General features: G+C 29.9%; 2 protein-coding genes across 2 annotated transcripts; one reads left to right on the top strand and one right to left on the bottom strand.

The window, feature by feature from the left end:
- Positions 1-8,971: 8,971 nt before the first annotated feature.
- LOC100789686 (zinc finger A20 and AN1 domain-containing stress-associated protein 4) lies at positions 8,972-10,359 on the top strand. The gene has a single exon (XM_003554379.5). It carries the CDS (start codon positions 9,603-9,605, stop codon positions 10,095-10,097), a length of 495 nt encoding a protein of 164 aa, XP_003554427.1. The 5' UTR covers positions 8,972-9,602; the 3' UTR covers positions 10,098-10,359.
- Positions 10,360-12,245: 1,886 nt separating this feature from the next.
- Positions 12,246-15,997, bottom strand: LOC100817498 (purple acid phosphatase 22). The gene is made up of 5 exons (XM_003553546.5): positions 15,498-15,997; positions 15,119-15,410; positions 13,287-13,855; positions 13,044-13,132; positions 12,246-12,892 (listed from the first exon to the last, which is right to left on the bottom strand). Exons 1-5 carry the CDS (start codon positions 15,798-15,800, stop codon positions 12,673-12,675), a joined length of 1,473 nt encoding a protein of 490 aa, XP_003553594.2. The 5' UTR covers positions 15,801-15,997; the 3' UTR covers positions 12,246-12,672.
- Between the last annotated feature and the right edge of the window lie 2,325 nt (positions 15,998-18,322).

The following is an 18,322-nucleotide window of genomic DNA, read 5'->3' on the forward strand; positions in this document are numbered from 1 at the left end:
ATTAAATCAAATACATTTTTTCTTATAATTTTAATTAATTTTTTTTTATCTTTATGCTTTCAAATTTTAGTTTATTGTCTTTATGATTTTACTCTATTTAAGTTTTAGTTTCTATCGCATATGTCATCACAAGTATCCTTTGAGAGATAACCAATAAATCTAATATATAGTTAATTACAAGAATCAAAACTTAAACGGCATGAACTACAGAAATAAAAAAAAAATAGATAAATAAAATGTTTTACTTTATTATCCTTATGTAACAAGAATAGTAAGATTCGAATTTACCATATTTGAACAAACTTTTACAAAAACACAGCTCAAATATAAAGGAATTTAAATTTAAATTCACCTCGACTTTATAACTTTGTAAAGACTAATATTCATAAATTAAATCAACTTTCAAGTTTTGTGTTCCCAAACACAGTAGTATTTTTTTTATATAGATTTTTGTCGTTTTCAACTTTTTCTTTTTGTTGTCAAATACTCAAATCCAACCATACAATACGAAAACAACAGAAAGTGGGATTTATAATTTATTTATTAATCACAGTCACTCACAAATTAGAACAAAAAATACCTTAAAGTATTTATTAAAAAAAGAATTTTAGATACAAATAAACTAACGAAAGAACTTGTTTGTAATAAATAAAATCATTGAAGGGCAACGTTTGAATAAAGAAAAATACTGAAAAATCAAAATTACTTACCAATCAATCATGACAGAAAGAATAAAAATGTATTTAAACCATCGCACGAACATTTCATAGAGTCAATAACTTTATATGCTTTCGAATAAATAAATTATCTTATATGCTTTAACATAAAAATAATTTATTTCTTCCCATTACCAGCTAAGGATGACATGGAGGATAAGACTTACAGCCAATGTTTGATCCGTTCCGTGTTACGAAATTGGAAACAAATAATTTTAAAATGACGGATATATTAATAGGCTTCTCATGCCACGTTTATATTACATATAATATAATAAAATCACTAGGTTACTTCCAAAAGAAAAATCACACTGATTTTAGATATACAAATTCGTGTCAAGATATGTATTTATAAAAAAAATAATTAGAGTATCTTATTAGTTTTATGATTTTTTTTATCTAATTATAAATTATTGCATGATTAAAAATATGAAATTTTATAATAATTACTTTAAATATTATATTTATAATTAGTTTATATTAATAATATATTAAAATTAAACTCTATTTGTAAAAGTCACAGGTGATCAATGTGTGATCTTCCTGATGCAATTTTGTATATTGTTAAGAATATTTTTAAGTTTTTTTTTATAAATTAAAAATTGCCACATACATGTACACCAGAAACAGCTGGATGCCCGGTCCTATTCAAGTGGCCTTTCTCTATACTCGGATGCTTCCTCCAAATATTCAAAACGTAAAATTTAAAATAAAATATTACAAGAAAAACATCAAATGCTACATGATATGTAAGGCTTGAAAACCTCATAGTGAGAGTGGACTAGAAAATTTGAATATCAAACACAAATGGTTAATTTAATTGTATTTTCAGTTAGTCAAATGATTAAAAAAGGATTTAAATATTTTAATAGTTTTGATTTTTGAAAGAAAATAGATAAATTAATACAAAAAAAAAATTGGGTGACGATAAAAGTGATCAGAGATTATAATTCATTAGTATAAATTTTTCTTCAATTTTAGTTCCATTGTAATTTCTAAAGATATCACTTTGAAAAGATACACTATATGATCATGATAAAATTTACCACAGTCGTGGTCGGAAATGATGCTTAAGTTTTTGGAGTTGTGGATTGACTACACCTTTCATGGTTGACTACGACCCTCATGAATTAATCATGTTCATGGTGAATTTACTTATCACCGGTGTTGTCAGATCGTTGACGTTGTTTTCTCGAAGACTATTATCATCTTATTGTGGTCGTGTTGCTTATTGTAACACCTTGACGAATCGCATCAAAAAGAGAGAAATCTAAAGGTTGTGCAAGTATGAGACTCTATAATTGATGATGACTTAAAAAATTAATTGATATCACCTATACCAATCATATGTATATACTTTTTGGTAGTCCATTACTTAAAATCTTTGTATTTAAGCATGTTTAGCTTAGAGTAATTATGGAATGAGTAACTTTCTAAGAAGTTTTTCGAAAAATGTGAGTGAGGATAAAGCATAATGAGAAGTCTTGTGTTGATTTGTGAGAGCAATTATTGATCCTAAGAGCTGACAAAACTGATTTTTAATGTCTCAAAAAGGACTACTTATGAAGAATTATAACCGGGGGAAGATTCTGATCAACAAGAATAGTGTAAAAATCATTGAGAAATCAACATTCAAGGATGTTATACTTACCACAACTGTATTTATAAGTGTAGAGTTTTCAATTTTCATGAAGTTATATAATTTTTAACTCTTTCACTCAATCGAGCGGTTATATTTTAACAATACAAACTTAGTTCCAAATGTGAGTTCTACCAAAAAATATATGTAAAATGATATAAAAACATACACAAAATATTACTCAAAAAATAATTTATCAATACAAAATAGAAAGAAATTTTTAACTCACAATTTTATGTTTAGAAAGAATTAACCTAATAGATATTTGGTTACAACGAATTTATCCAATATAGAGTCAATAATTAAGTTGAAAAATTAATTGATTAATTTATTCTTTCTACTCCTATATGTGACACATTATGTACTCATTATAATTTATCTTTATCTTACATCCAATTATTTTTAAATTATTTTTCACTCTTATAAGCCATGTTATTATCATTATCGCCATTATCATTATTATCACCTATCTCACCATCAATTTTTTTTTAAGATCCTCTATCAATCTAGAATTCCTTTAAGTGAGAATAATTAGTTTGAGAATTATATATTAACATGCCTATGAAACACATGTAGGCATATGTAGCATGTCTAGAAGTTAAGCAATGACACGTTTTGCATCCATCTTCTTAATCAATCATAACTACTCTCAACATGTGCACGTACATGACATATTTTTCTTATTTGTAGTTGCTCATAGTTTTACTCATTAAAGCATCAATTATTTAATTTTGAAAGGTTTTAAGACGAACAATGAATTATTCATATTTACTAAATTATATTAGTCGTCTATTTCTATGCATATTTAATATGATTATATTAAATATACAAAATATTAAAATATATAAAATTATCTAAATTTTAAATATACAAAATATTTTAGATAAAACATTATTAAAAAATTGTATAAAATATTTAAAATAAGAAATGTTTAAAAAATATATAACATATTAAATAAAATCATATAAAAAACATACACAAGATATTAAAAAAAACTTTAAAAAACATAAAAAAACAAAAATTATATTAATCGTCAACTTATTTGTATGCATATTTACTATGATTATGTTAAATATATAAAATATTAAAATATAAAAAATTATCTAAATTTTAGATATACAAAATATTTTAGATAACACATTATTAAAAAATTATATAAAGTATTTAAAATAATAAATATATAACATATTAAATAAAATCATATACAAGATATTAAATAAAACTAATGACAAGTAAAATTAAAAATATTTAATTAATAATTAAATAAATAAAATTTAATTACAATTTTTTAAAAATGAAAACAAAACAAAAAAATACAAGTAAATAAAAATCCTAAAACATTAAAAAAAATTATAACTTTAAAGTCGTAAAATTTAAAAAAAATTAACGACATTAAAATCATAAATAAAAAAATTTATATTGAAATCATAAATAATTGTATGACTTCAATTAAAAAAATAATAATAAATCGTAATAGATGTTATAATGAGAAGTCATAATACGTTTTACAATTTGAAAAACATTCCCACATTAAAAAAGCAAAAAATAAAAAAAAAAAATTACACGCGAATGATAAAAAAAAAAGTGAACTTCAAAACTATAAAAGACATGTCTACTGTTGTGCATGATTGTTGGCTACATATGTCTAATATGCAAAGTTGTGTACTTCCTCCTTCCTATTATACAATTATGATCATAAATTATTTTAAGCAGATAAAAAAATTAAAAAATAGATTAATAATAATAATTTTTTGAAATTATTTTTTTTAACATTACTTTATTTTTTTTTATAACTCATATGATTAATATTATAAAAAAATATAAATAGGAACAAATAATTAATGTTATATTAAAAACTATAATAACAATTATTTTGATATTTTTTTTTATAGACAACGATTTGTATGAGACGAGAGAATAACATATTCTTGAATATATGAAGCGAGTAAAATTGTGTATCATTATTGATCTTAATAATATATAGCTTACTCTTCTCTACAACTATGATGTTTTCACAATCTCACTCTGCCCTTTTTCTTTGTATTTACTTGGATGCCGCTAACGAATTACAAGGAAAAAACACATGTACTTATCAATTTCGTATTAGGATAAGTTGACATTCTTGAAATCCAAGTAACTTGATCTACCTATGCACCTGAGTAAGTAGGTTGTCGTAACCTGTAAAACAATTTTTTTTGAATGAAAAATAAATAAACAGAGGAAGAGATTAAACATTTGACGAACCTACTTTGTCTTGTAATTTTTATGTCCCCGGATATTCCTGCCTTGCATATGGCAAAGCCAACAATGTCATTTCCTCGTAATGTTAGATTTTTTTTCTTAAATATTTTTTTAATCCTTTAAATTTGAAATTCTTTCTTTTTTTAGTCTCTTGAATTAAAACTTGGAATTTTAGTCCTCAAACTCTTCAAAAATATTCTTTTTAATCCGTTTCGTGGTAAAAAAAATGACAGATTGAGATTGTGTATTTAAACTATCAAAAATCAATCAAAAAGAGATTTAAAAAAGAATTTTATGAATTTAAGGAATAAAAAAATAAAAAATTTAATTTGATAGACTAAAAAATATAGATCTCAAACTCAAAGAATAAAAAATATATTTAAGGTTTTTTTATCCGTTAATATTAGAATCTATAAAGAGAGACATTTATGTAAGAATATTATAATCTATAAAGAGAGACATTTATGTTTTTTGGTGAATCAAGAGAGACAATTATGTAAGAATACTTTTAAAAATAATCCGAAAATTCATAATTTCTAGGTAATCTCAATAGGAATCAAGCCAACTGCTATGAATCGTGTACAATTAAAAAATTATAAAATGAAATTAATGTTCAAAATCATATTAATATACACAAAACATGAATATAAAATTAAATGAACATAAATTTTTTGGATGGAGGTATATTAATATTTAAATTATGAATATAACGTTACATAACGTTATAATGGAAAATTTATTTAAATCATAAAAGTAAATGTTTATGTCACTCAAAAATAAAAAAAAACTTGCATAAAATTACATTAATATTTTAATAGAAAGGTAATTGTTTATATTAATTTAGTAGACATTTTTTATGAAAAAATATTAAAAATTAATTAATCAAGTAGGATCAACCTAACGATAAGAGTTGGAGTATAAACACAAGGTCACAACTCACAAGTTTGAATTTCAGTGGAATCATTATACACATAAAAAAATAATTAATAAGGGTAAATATCTAAATCACAAAAATGAAAACTTGCATCATATGAAAAAAAAATATTTTTTATAATACGAATAATAAATATATACGAAAGGCATATTTAATTTGATTAAAATATAAACTTATTTATTAAAAATAAATTGGTATATATAATAAGCTATTTAAAGTATTTCGCTTAATGAATAGTAAGATTTTGGTTTAAATATAAAATTTCGTACAGTAGTACAGTACAGACAAATTACATCAATCAAATTTGAAATATTTATTATCTTAATTATTAACTTTTTTATTATGTTATTATATAAGCAGATATATTATTTTAAAACGAATAATACTTCTCTCGTACATATTTAATCAACTAAATGGTCAACTTAGTCCCTAAAAGACTAAAGACTAAAAGTGCATGGTCATTTCTGGTTAGTCCCTAAAATGAAAGAATTTTTTTTAAAAAAAAATTCTTGAAAGTAACTCATGTAATTTGTTAGTCCCTTGGTGGCACAATGACATTCACACAATTCTTTTTTTTTTTTTTACAAAAAAATATCTATTTATTTAATTCAAAATAACACATAACTTGAAATATGATAAAAGGTTATGGATGCTAATAAAAGATAGTGATGTTCTAGCTAACGTGTAAGTAACATTGTTGACTTGCTTTCTTATAAAAGTCACCAATGAATTTGAAACATTGTATAAAACCTCACTACACTTAGAAAAAATGATTTGCAGATCTGTATTTTTTGTTATTACAACCCATTAAACCATCCACCAGTGACTTACAATCAACTTCAATGATAATACTATGATAACCCGGTTCTTGAACCCAAAGACCTTGTAATAATGCCCACTCTTCTGCTTCTTTCAGATGAGGTACTCGATAATTCCACTGAGTTCTTGCCTTTATTAATCTCCCATGATCATCACGTATGCACATGCCAAAACCAAAGCAAAGCTGATTTCAAAAAATTGCAACATCAATATTGTGTTTGAGCGAACCTGTTTCAGGAGGTGTCCAACTGTGATTAGCTTGATGTTGAGCTTGATTTGAATTCTGAGCAATATCTTCTCTAGCTTGCTTCCATTCCAATAAGTACTGAGTGGTATCAGAAATAGACATATGAGTTGGAAGCTCTAGAGATTCCCATATTTTATATGGTTCCTCCTTGTCCATATTGTCCATAAAATAACAGCTAGCTAGCTGCTCCTTATGCTAGGGTTGAAGATAAGACAGAAGATCAAACAACAGCTCTTTGATGCCCTCTGCTGCTTTAGCCTTATGCTGAATTTTGGACCAAATAATGTCCTAAGTGTTTGTCCATGTGGCATTTACATAAGCAAGGGACTAAAATAAAATTATTAAGATGTATCTTTTTCTTCTTTATCTATTTTTCTTTCTTCAATTCAAGGGACTAAAATAAAATTATTGAGCTTTGGGCAATTTTGCTTGGAATTAAAATTGCTTGGAGTCGAGGATCTTGTTCAGTTGCTTGGATTTTTGTGAATCTGATTCTCGGGTTTCTATATCTTACTAAACAGTGAATGTCCTTCCTACCATCCTTGTTTTAGTATGATCCAAGATATTAAGGACTATGCCTTGCAGGGAGGTTCTTTGAAGTGGAATCATACATTGCGAGAAGGGAACAAGTTACGGATGTGTTGTCTAATTATATGATGATTTATCCCTAAATAGAGACAATTAAGAATATTTGATAGAGTTCCTCATTTTATTTCTCTTGCTGCCAATGCTGATGTAATATCTACTGGGTTTTCACGCAATTTTCAGTTTTGGGCATTTTCCTCTGCCTTTCACAAAAAAATATAATTAAAACTCAACCTCTTTTGTCCTCTTCTTTTCTTGAGTATGAATTTTCTTCTATTAATTAATTTTTTACTTATAATAGAAACCGGAGAAAGCTTATGATTAAGATCTCACATGTTTTTTTTTAACTGAATAAGATTTTTTCCTTCTCTTCTTCCTTCTTATTTTTCTTTCTCTTTTAACAAAGGTGAGTGAGATGTGTCAGTTAACGCACTGTATTATCAAAGTTAACAACATTATTTAACTATATCCATTCAAAGATGAATGTGAATGCCTGCCTGTTGGAAGTTTCTTTCAAGGACTTTTTTAGTTTTCTTTTTTTATTTTCTTTCAATTTAGGGACTAACTTGAAATCGTCATAAAAAAAAACATATTCGCTCGAAACAATGAGTATGTAAAATTAGACCAAGTGATTGTTAAGGTTCACACAGAAACATACACTGTGAATTTAAAAGGAAAAAAAATTGAAAACGTGCCTATTCTTCTCACTTGGAAGAAAAAAGAAATACATTGGAGTATTGATGTATATCATACTTCAGAGTTTAGTTATAGAAAATTAGCAACGTCGATATCTTATAAAAAATAAGTTATTTATGAATTTTATCAAGAAAATCATGCAGTTTTTTTTTTTCATTACGAAAAATCAGATGAAGTCAATATTCATTATCTTTCATCCGGAGAAGAACACTTTCAGAGACAAAATTATTCACTTAACTTTTTCTTTTAATATTTATAATATTAATTCAGAGTATTTATTTACTGAAGATTAATTAATTAGTCTAATTTATTATTACATCCCATGGTTTCACTGTATAAATAACATCAAATGAGACCGGCAGAATGATGTAACGAGAACTAGCAGCAGAGGGTTTTCTTATCGTTGTTTGACAAATTGAAAGGTCGCGCGTGTGGGTGCATCACAAATTATAACATGTTGAAAAATGAAAAACGAATTTGGCATGTTGGTTAAGATATAAAATAAGCTTATTCTCTTTTGTATTATTTAATTATAATTAATTATCAGGGTGGGTCTAAGTCTAACTAGGTGCCACGCCTTCTCACCAAACATGCTTTGGCTCCCTCTCCTTTTCTATTTCTACCGTGTTTTTTATTTACCACTGCGTTCAGAGATTTTTTTTTTTTCCCTTCAGTTCATGCATTTCCACTTCCGTTCAGTTTAGTTTGATGAGAAATATTAATTAATTAAATTTAATTGAGAATTAATTTAAACTAAATGCCAACTAGCACTGATTAAAAATTAGTACTTTACTAATTTTTAATAAAAATTTTCTATTATTCATTTTCTAATTGGTTATCTAATTAATTGAGAACTTTTATCCTTAATTAAATATAACTGACCATATTTTTCTCCTTGAAAGACCCCAAAAAAATGATGTATTATTCAATAATCACTTATTTTTTAAGTATTTCTCTTAGGTGCGTTGAACTTTATGTGCCACTGCCTTCTTCTCCACCACACCACTGCCGTCAAAGCCAGCCTGTCTCTTTTTCCATCTGACGTTAACGCCAAAACAATTAATCACTAACCTAATTAACAATAATGCATAATTTTCTCCTCCCAAGTCTCGACATAACTTTCCATCCCATTAATTAATTATCCTCTTAAGAATGACCAGTTGAAAATGATTAATACTCATTTGTCTCTTTTCACGGTGGCTTCGTCTCTCTCTCTCTCTCTCTCTCTCTCTCTCTCTTTTTTTTTTTTCCTTATATCCTTTCCGAGTTCCAACTCTGTTAATCATTCTCCGTTAAGATTCTTTCCTCTTTCCACTCTCGTTCTTATCTTCTTCCCAAACCCACAACCACTCCTTATTATAAATCAGGTACTAACTCTTTCTCCTTCTCCCCTCATCCCAATACCCCTTTATTTTTTTCGTTTTTTTTTTATGGAAAAAAATATTGTAGCAATTTCGTCGTAGAAACAAAATTCCCCTATTTTCGGCACGCCGTTGTTGAATTTCCAATCTGTGATTTTTTTTCTTCTTCTATTTATACGTGATAATTCCAAAAAGCCTAACGCGAGAGATTCATCAGCTTTTCAATTATTCCTCGAATTATTTTGAAGGAATCATCCAAACTGCTTGAAATATTCATCATCAACAACCTCACGCTGTTATAGATATTCTCTCTCTCTCTCTCCCTCTCTCTCTCTCTCACACACACACACACACAGATCCAGACATGGCCGAAGAACACCGATGCCAAGCTCCCGAAGGTCACAGACTCTGCTCCAACAACTGCGGTTTCTTTGGTAGCCCCGCCACCATGAATCTCTGTTCCAAATGCTACAGAGACATCCGTTTGAAGGAAGAAGAACAAGCCAAAACCAAATCCACAATCGAAACCGCTCTTTCAGGATCTTCCTCCGCCACCGTCACCGCAACCGCCGTCGTTGCCTCCTCCGTGGAATCCCCTTCGGCGCCGGTTGAATCCCTCCCTCAACCACCGGTGCTGATTTCGCCGGATATAGCCGCACCGGTTCAGGCGAACCGGTGCGGCGCGTGTAGGAAGCGCGTGGGGTTGACAGGGTTCAAGTGCAGGTGCGGAACAACGTTTTGTGGGAGCCACAGGTACCCCGAGAAACACGCGTGTGGCTTCGATTTCAAGGCGGTGGGGAGAGAGGAGATAGCACGGGCGAATCCCGTGATCAAAGGCGAGAAGCTACGGAGGATTTAATCTGCGCCGTTGGATGATCGAAGCGATTAGGGTGAGTTGATCAGGACCGTTCGTCGTGGACCGTTGATACGAACCGATTTCGAGCGTGTAAAAAAAAAAAAATCTATTATTATGACGACATTGGGAAGGGTTGAATAAGTCATATTTTGGTGGCTTTGGTTTGTGTTTGTGCATTAAAAGTGGAAAAATGTTAGGTCCACCCACGTTCGGAAATTGAGGGGTTTAGAATTGAAATGAAATGTAAAAAAGTTTAGTTTGATTATTTTTCTACGGCATTTCTATTTTTCTAGTGGGTGGCGCGTTTGCCAGAAAGGGAAATTATCGTCGGCATTGTATCCTGTCGTTCTCTCTTTATCTCTTTCTTTTTGTTGTTGTTTGGATTTTTGGTTGAAAAATGAATATAGGTAAAAAATCAAGTAGACGCCTCGAATATAATTTCTAAATCCGATAGTGGGAAGTTGTGATCACATTATACATTGGCTCATTATAAATGTGTGGGGATAAATCAAAACTATTCTGGAAGGAAGGCTGTGGCCGCTGTGCACTGTTTCTTCCGTGGGACCCAAAAGGTGTGAGAGTGGATGAACTCAAGGCCCAATTGGGGTCTCCCAGTTGAGGTATTAGCTTTTGTGAATGGAAAAATGACATTTGGGATATGAAAGCTACTGTATATTCATTACTAGTAGTTTCTTGCTTCCTTAAAATTATATTCGAGATATAGAAAATTACATTTTCATATGTAAAACCGAACATACTAGTAGTTGGACTTTAACGATTGTCATCTAGTTTCGGGAGCGAATGTTAAACGCAATCTACTCTTTATAGCTATAGAGCATGTTTGTTGTTGTGTTAATCGGTTCTAACTTGTATATTTTGATGTTTTTTATCTATACTAATTATAAAATGATGTATTATGTATGTAAAACGTGGTGTTATTATTTTTTATCAGTGATTTAATTGAACAGAAAATTGTCAACATAACATGTTTTTAATCAAGAAATTAAAGGAATTGTTTAGTACAAAATTGAGATATTAAAATGTTACATCAAATTTAATAGAAGGATTAAAAATAGAATTAAATAAAAAAATTAAAGTATTTTAAAATATGTGATAATTGATATACCCAGAAAATGTAACGATTGGTGTTAGAATATATGCGTGGTTTTCTCTGACCAAATTAAATCTCCAAATTTACACTGATCACCCCCCATTATCTATCTCAATTCTCAACTGAAATAAATCAAAAAATATATTAGATCTTCACTTTTTTATATGAACCGTTCTTGGTAGAAGCAATTATTCTTACACGCGTTTCCCTTCTCTCTAGTCACCTTAAAAATAAACAATATTATTTATTTTAATGGAATAACGACTCTCATACACCAGCGTTAAACTGTTGTTACATTCTGCCTGTCTTATTTTTTTATTTTTCGGTTCGGGAAGTTATAATTTTTTTCTTTTGGGCCATAGAATCATAGTTTTTTTCTTTTGGGCCATGAACCCACCCACCGCTTTCTTTTAAATTTAATTGCCCGTCTATTCCAGTATTCCTTCAAGTCCTGTCATGTGATACAACGACCCAAGGGTGATGCTTCTACTGTGAACTTAAAAATTATTAGTGCATACAATGAGAATGACCTGAAACAACATGCTGGATTATTATTATATTGCCACACACACACAACTGTGTTCATAAAAGGTTATGCGCATCTATTTTGTGTCTATATTTTTCTTTTTTATTTATAGTCTCATTTATTTCATGTTTAATAGAAAACTTAACTGTAAATAAGTTATAAGATTAGTTTCATGTTAAAGAAATAAAAGAGAAGGAAGATATTATGAGTTTATATCTCTTCATTAATATTTTAACAAAAATTAATAACTAATATTTGTGATTAAAAAATAATTTACAACGTAACTTTTGAAAATGGAAGAATTTATTGACGAGAAAACTCATTTGAATTTCTCTCTAGATTTTTCTTTGCTTGCCCGACAAGTTTGTCCTTGTCACATATGCCACATATTCCATTGTGACCTATTTTTCTAATCTTACCAAATTTCTTCTTCAAGGTAACGATGGAATTTTTTTAGTAAAAATAAACGTACAAATGTATTGTCAAAGAAAACTGAGTTACAAAGAAAATGAAATTAAGAGAATCATGTTTTCCATTTATTTTGATCTGAATTTTAATCTAACATCAAATGGAAGCATGTTCATATATATTCACATCAAATTGGTGAAGGGTCCTGCTATTTTTTACGGTAACATTAATAGATAACATTATTCTCAATCTGGATTCTTATTTGGATCTAAATAATTTTGGTTACAGAGGACTTTTGTAAAATCATGGGCCTTATAATTTGACAAAGATTCGAATCAAGAACTGAAGTGCATTGAATTTAAAGACAGTAAAACTCTTTTTTTGAACTCAGATATCATATCAAAGAGACCGAGTGAGATGAGATGCTAGCACACGTTATAATGTGTTTCACTCCTCATCCTAACTGAAGATACTTGCAAGTACTTAATGATCTTCTCTTTCTTGTTAGGATAATTACCTCTCCAATAAGAATTTTATAGCTCTTCGTTAGCAGCATATTGTTGGTATGGTGTCTTCGAGCATGCTTTCGAGCTGCTTAAACTCTCTATCCAAACACCATCAGCTACAACCGCATCAGCATCATTGTTTCGGTGCCATGACCAATGTGCATGTGTTTCATTTAGTATTCGCAACCTTCCATGTCCAAAGCTTGGCTCTCGATACAATGAGAGCGGGCTTGAAGGGTTCTTAAACCTATTCTCAACAATCAATATGCAATAATGATATTAATCTGTCAAGACCCCCCAAGAAAGAATAAAAAAAATCTTTGAAAATATATTATAAATTAAAAATATTGGTTAACATTTAACATTGAACATAAAAATTAATAAATAGTATATCTCACATTAACGCAAGACCTTCCCTGTTTCCTCCGTCACCAATTGTCACGTACATTGGTCCACACGAATCAGCCTTATTGTCGTAAATTCGAGTCTGCAACGAACTCAATTTAGTTAATAATAAAAAAAAAGTTGACTGCTAATTAAGACTACTTCTGATTCTATTTATAAGAAACTAGACTATTACTTGTTTCTTATAAATAGAACCGATGGTAAGTTGTATAAAATACTGAAAAGGTGTGACATACGAAGCGTTCATATGCATGAACATGGCCAGCAAAAACCAAGTCAACGCGTGCCTCATAAAGCAACTCCTCCATGGCTTGTCTCATGGATTCACCTTCACCTTGGTGTGCCTCATTAGTATTATACCAAGGTGCATGCAGCAACACAATCACCCAAGGTGTCTTGACCCTATCAATGTTGGCGAGGTCAGATTGAAGCCACGTGTACTGAAGTGATTGGGAGTCAAAATCAGTGTAGGAACCTAGCATGATGACGTGGGTGCCGGCAACCTCGAAGGAGTAATAGAGGTTTGAGGTGGAACCACTTTGTTGGAAGGGCATGGGCCAGCGAGCGTTGTAGGCTTGGAAGCCTTGTGGGTAGATAATAGGGAAAATCTCAATCTCGTGGTTGCCTTCGGTAACCATCCATGGCCTTTTACTAGCATATGGCTCCACCAAACGACCAAAAGAGTCCCACAAAGGTTGTTGGGAATCGGCATAGGATAGGTCTCCTGGTAACAAGAACACATCATAGTCGCTGCTATCAATGTGTTTTAAGGTTGATGCAGTCCATTCTGTTTGTCCCAAGTCACCTGCACACCAAAATATATAACATGATTGATCCACATCTCTTGTCTTGGGTGTAGACGTGCACCCAGAAAGAGAATTGAAAAAAGTTTAGAGAGGTGAAGAGTTTTAAACATGCTGAAATCTCTCCTCGAATATTAATCTTAAAGGATTAAAGTTTGTAATGATGCCTCGGCAGGTTAAGCCACGCCAAACTCTTAATTAACTATCATAGTCATAAAAAGAAACAACGAAAATGAAGAGAAAATGGAATCTAATAATTCCATTTTATTTTATGCAAACCAACATATTAAGGTAATTTAAATTTTGGATTCAATTACGTAGTCCATCTCAACAATTTTTACACTAAAAATCAATGCAAGTTAACGAGGTGCGAATAGCATGGGCCTTATATGTCGGAAGTGTCTTCTGTATATTTTCATGCAAGGCCCAAGCTTAATTTTCTGCTTTTATATATTTAAATAGAAGTGAGAGCTCCATAGTAAAGGAGAAGGAAAAGAAAAGAAGAAAATAAAACTGAGCTCTTCTCCACAATTTCCATAAAATTAAAAGAAAAAAAAGGAAGAATAAAAAACATAGCCGAAGTAAAAGGGGAAATAATAAAGAAGTGCCCCTAGCTAATTTAAGACGCCTTAGTTTTCTGTTTTTAAGGGCTAAGACACCTTAGTGAATAAAACTGCGGTAAGATGCAAGAGTCTACAGGTTCAAATATCACAGTGCACTTTGCTTTATTTTTGCCTTCACTTCCGCATGTGTAGTAGGTTTGTCATTTTTCAATAAAAAAAAGTATTGTTATATCCTTTTAAAATTCTATTACAAATCGTCCTAATATTAGATTCTATTTAATATTTTATTCATTTAATACGTGAGGAGATTAATAATCCTAGAGTTATGCATGAAGATTTAGAGTTATTCTAAAAAAAATTATGGAGTAATGATTGCCTATTGATTTTTTTTAGGCAAGTTTGGCAACGGCCAAACAAGTGGTGTATACTTTTAGGCGATATTTAATCCTTAAAAGCTACCTTATCCTGCCCCACGGTATCGTTGCGTTGGCTTGAAGAACTCATCAACTCACTCACTGTAACTAACTGATCTTAACTCATCTAATCTAACTAATTTAACACCACCAGTTACGAGGGGGCATACAAAAAAGAACAAACAAGGAAACCAAAGCACGAAACCGTAATAGTAGTTTATGCGAAACCAGACAGCATCAAACCAAATCGTGAAGCAAAAGAAATCCCAACAACAACTAACTAACGTACCAACGATGACAAATTCAATGGGACACCTGGGTGGTGGTGTCTTGAAGGAAAACTCAGGACCTGACCCTCCGCACCTGTAGAAGTAAGTCGAACCAGGCTGCAATGGCCCAATTACAACGTTGTGAATCTTGCCGGAGTTATAGAAAAAATATTGGTACGAGGTGTACACCCCCGTTGCTTTTGCGCTATATTCCCCTGCCTTTGTTCCGTACTCCACCACAGATTCTGCGTGCTTGTCTTCGGTTATCCACGACACCCTCATCTTCTCTTGGCCCACCAAAGAAATGTGTACCTATATATATGCAAATAATTCCAAACACGTACTCATGTACATATAAAGTGATATATATGGGTGGAATTAATTTTATGGTGAACCAACCTGTTGGGGGTCTGAATGGGAGCGATGGTGGGGAGTGATGATGAGTTGAGCAGCTGGCTGACGAACAAAATTGTTCTCCTGAGAAAGGAGGGGTTGTGAGAACAAAAGGAAGCATAGGGTGCGTAGGAGGAGGATTGGGAACGCCATAAGGGACTTACTACATTTTCCCATCATGTTTATTCGGGTTGGACTACTTGTTGATTGTTGCAATTTGTTGCTGGGAGTGAAAGGCACCATTTTGAATATGGAGGGTCTGTTATATAGTGGGGTTGTGGAAGGTACACAGAATGAGATGGAATACATTTAAAAAATAATTTGGGAGAGGGTGCATCAGGGTAGTGCGATGGCTTTGATTTAGATTTGTGGGAATTAAAATTCGTTGAATTGTGTTATCTTGCAGCAACGAACACACGGAATCCTCTATCCTCCTCCTTTTTGCTTTAGTTCTGTTTCTCTCAGCCTTCACAATTTGTACACGCACGCATGCTTCCAACATTCTCATTCATTGAGTAATAAAACACACATTTTATATATCAAACACTTTATTCAACCAAATATATATATATATATATATATATATATATATATATATATATATATATATATATCAAACCCTACTAATATTTATTATATTATATTATCCATCATATATATACTTCTTTCTCTTCCTCTAAGTATCAAGTAACATTTAAGTGTCTATGAATGATTTTTCATTGTCATTATACATTATGGAATCGTGTTTGCACATTAAAAAAAAGGACATATATATATATATAATATAACCTTCTTAAACTATTACAAAAAATTTAGATGAAGGTTGGAAGTATCAGTTGGGGGATAACAGTAGCAGGTGTGTTATTATAGGTAACCAAGTCATTCACGCAGGGGAGGAGCACCATTGGACGGTTCAAGAATCCTAGCTAGGCATTTTAGTAGAAATAGAAAGCGGGGAAAGGGACTTTAATTACTTACCTCATTTTATCTATTTATTGTGCTGTTTGTTGAAAAGCTTAGTAAGACTAGTAAGTACTATATAAGGAATGCAAAATTTGAGTTGCTTATTGGCTACTCCTCTAAGGCATGTTACGTTATATCTTTTTCGGTTAGCGTATTTTAGTACTACACATGTTAGACATTAATCATACGAACAACGACTTCTCATTTCTGGATTTTCAAACTTAGTTTATTGTTGCCGACAAGTAATTCATTTTCAGAATATCTTCAGAATATGCTTCCATAAAAAAAAAGTTGCTATTGAATTGAAACAAGCCGTGCCACGTTGGAAAAAAGGACATATATATATATATATATATATGAAGTGGCATACATCAAATATAATTAGTACGTAATACACTTTTTAACATATCCTTTTATTATTGATTAATTTTTAAAAAAACTATAAAATTATGAGTGTAAAGATTAAACTAGGAATAAAAGTCACATAATTTTATAATTTCAAATATTTTTTTAGTCTATAATAACGTATTTAAAGAGTGCATTAAGAATTGCTAACGATATATTTTCTGACACACTTTCATTACTAATTAACATTTATAAAAAGTGATAAAATTATGAGTAGCTAGGGGTTAATAATACTATTACTTTAATTTATTTCCAATTTAAATTTGACTAATCAGATAAATATCTTAAAATAAGTATGATGGGTCTCAATTAAAATATTTGTTTGTAATTTTTTTTTCAATTTTAAAAGTCTTATCTCTTTTAATATAGAAAACATCAAACAGTATCAACTTTTGTTTTATTTATAATATTCTTACAATGTTATCTGTTACATTTGTACTTTATTGTAATAAAAAAATTTGTTTTCTTGATATAAAAAACAAGTTTAGAAAATAATCAGACAAAATACTAGCATAATATTCACAATTGGATTTAAGAAAGCGTTGGGCTTAAACAATTTTACTGAGAAAAAATTACTTAAATATAGGATTGAATGAATATAAATACAGACTAAATTAAAGATATTAAACATAACATATATTTTGTTCTTTAAGAAAAAAAAATTACAATTTTCATTTTTATTGTTTATATATAATACAATAAAAATGAAAATAAATTCATATTAATTTATGAATAAAACTAAAAAAATAAATCAAATAAGATAAATAAATATTCCTGTATCAATCTTTCTATTGATTTTTTTCTGATGATATTATTAATACGAAATAATCTGGCTGAAAGCGCAGTAATAATTGATTTTTCTATTTCAATTGTCTAAAATATAAAGTACATTCGTCTACCAAATACAATCAACAAAGAAGCATTGACGTTAATTAGATGTAAAGCGACAAATTAAGAAGCAAATCAAGCTATTAATTTGTTCCAATTTGAGGACAAACAATTTGTTTTGACTTTTGACTGCATGCATCACCATTATCCACGATTTACTAGTAGCAGTGTAGCACTCAACCTTTGCATGTCGTCGACGCCCCGTAATTCAAATTACAAATTTTATACTCTTCCCCAAGACAAAGGAAAAATAAATCACAGCTCTAATGGAAGCAAATCATATCACTTTCATCGTTATTTGAGATAAAATTTCTTTCTCCCAGAATACTTTCTTGTAAGTTTTCATTAAGTTTTCGTGCGAATCATTAATTAAATCATTTAAGAAAGCATAATGGTCAATTTGTTTTAGGATTTTATTTACACTTTAATTATTTAATTGGGAGCAGTTAAAAACAATTAGTTAATACTCTCTCAGAATATAAACAACAAAAGATCCATTTATTTTAGCCTTAAATATAAATAAATCTCAACTAATTTATTATATTTAATAAATTATATTTGATGAGATTATTTTT

Source organism: Glycine max, chromosome 19 (assembly GCF_000004515.6).
Source record: "Glycine max cultivar Williams 82 chromosome 19, Glycine_max_v4.0, whole genome shotgun sequence".
Lineage (NCBI taxonomy): Eukaryota > Viridiplantae > Streptophyta > Magnoliopsida > Fabales > Fabaceae > Glycine > Glycine max.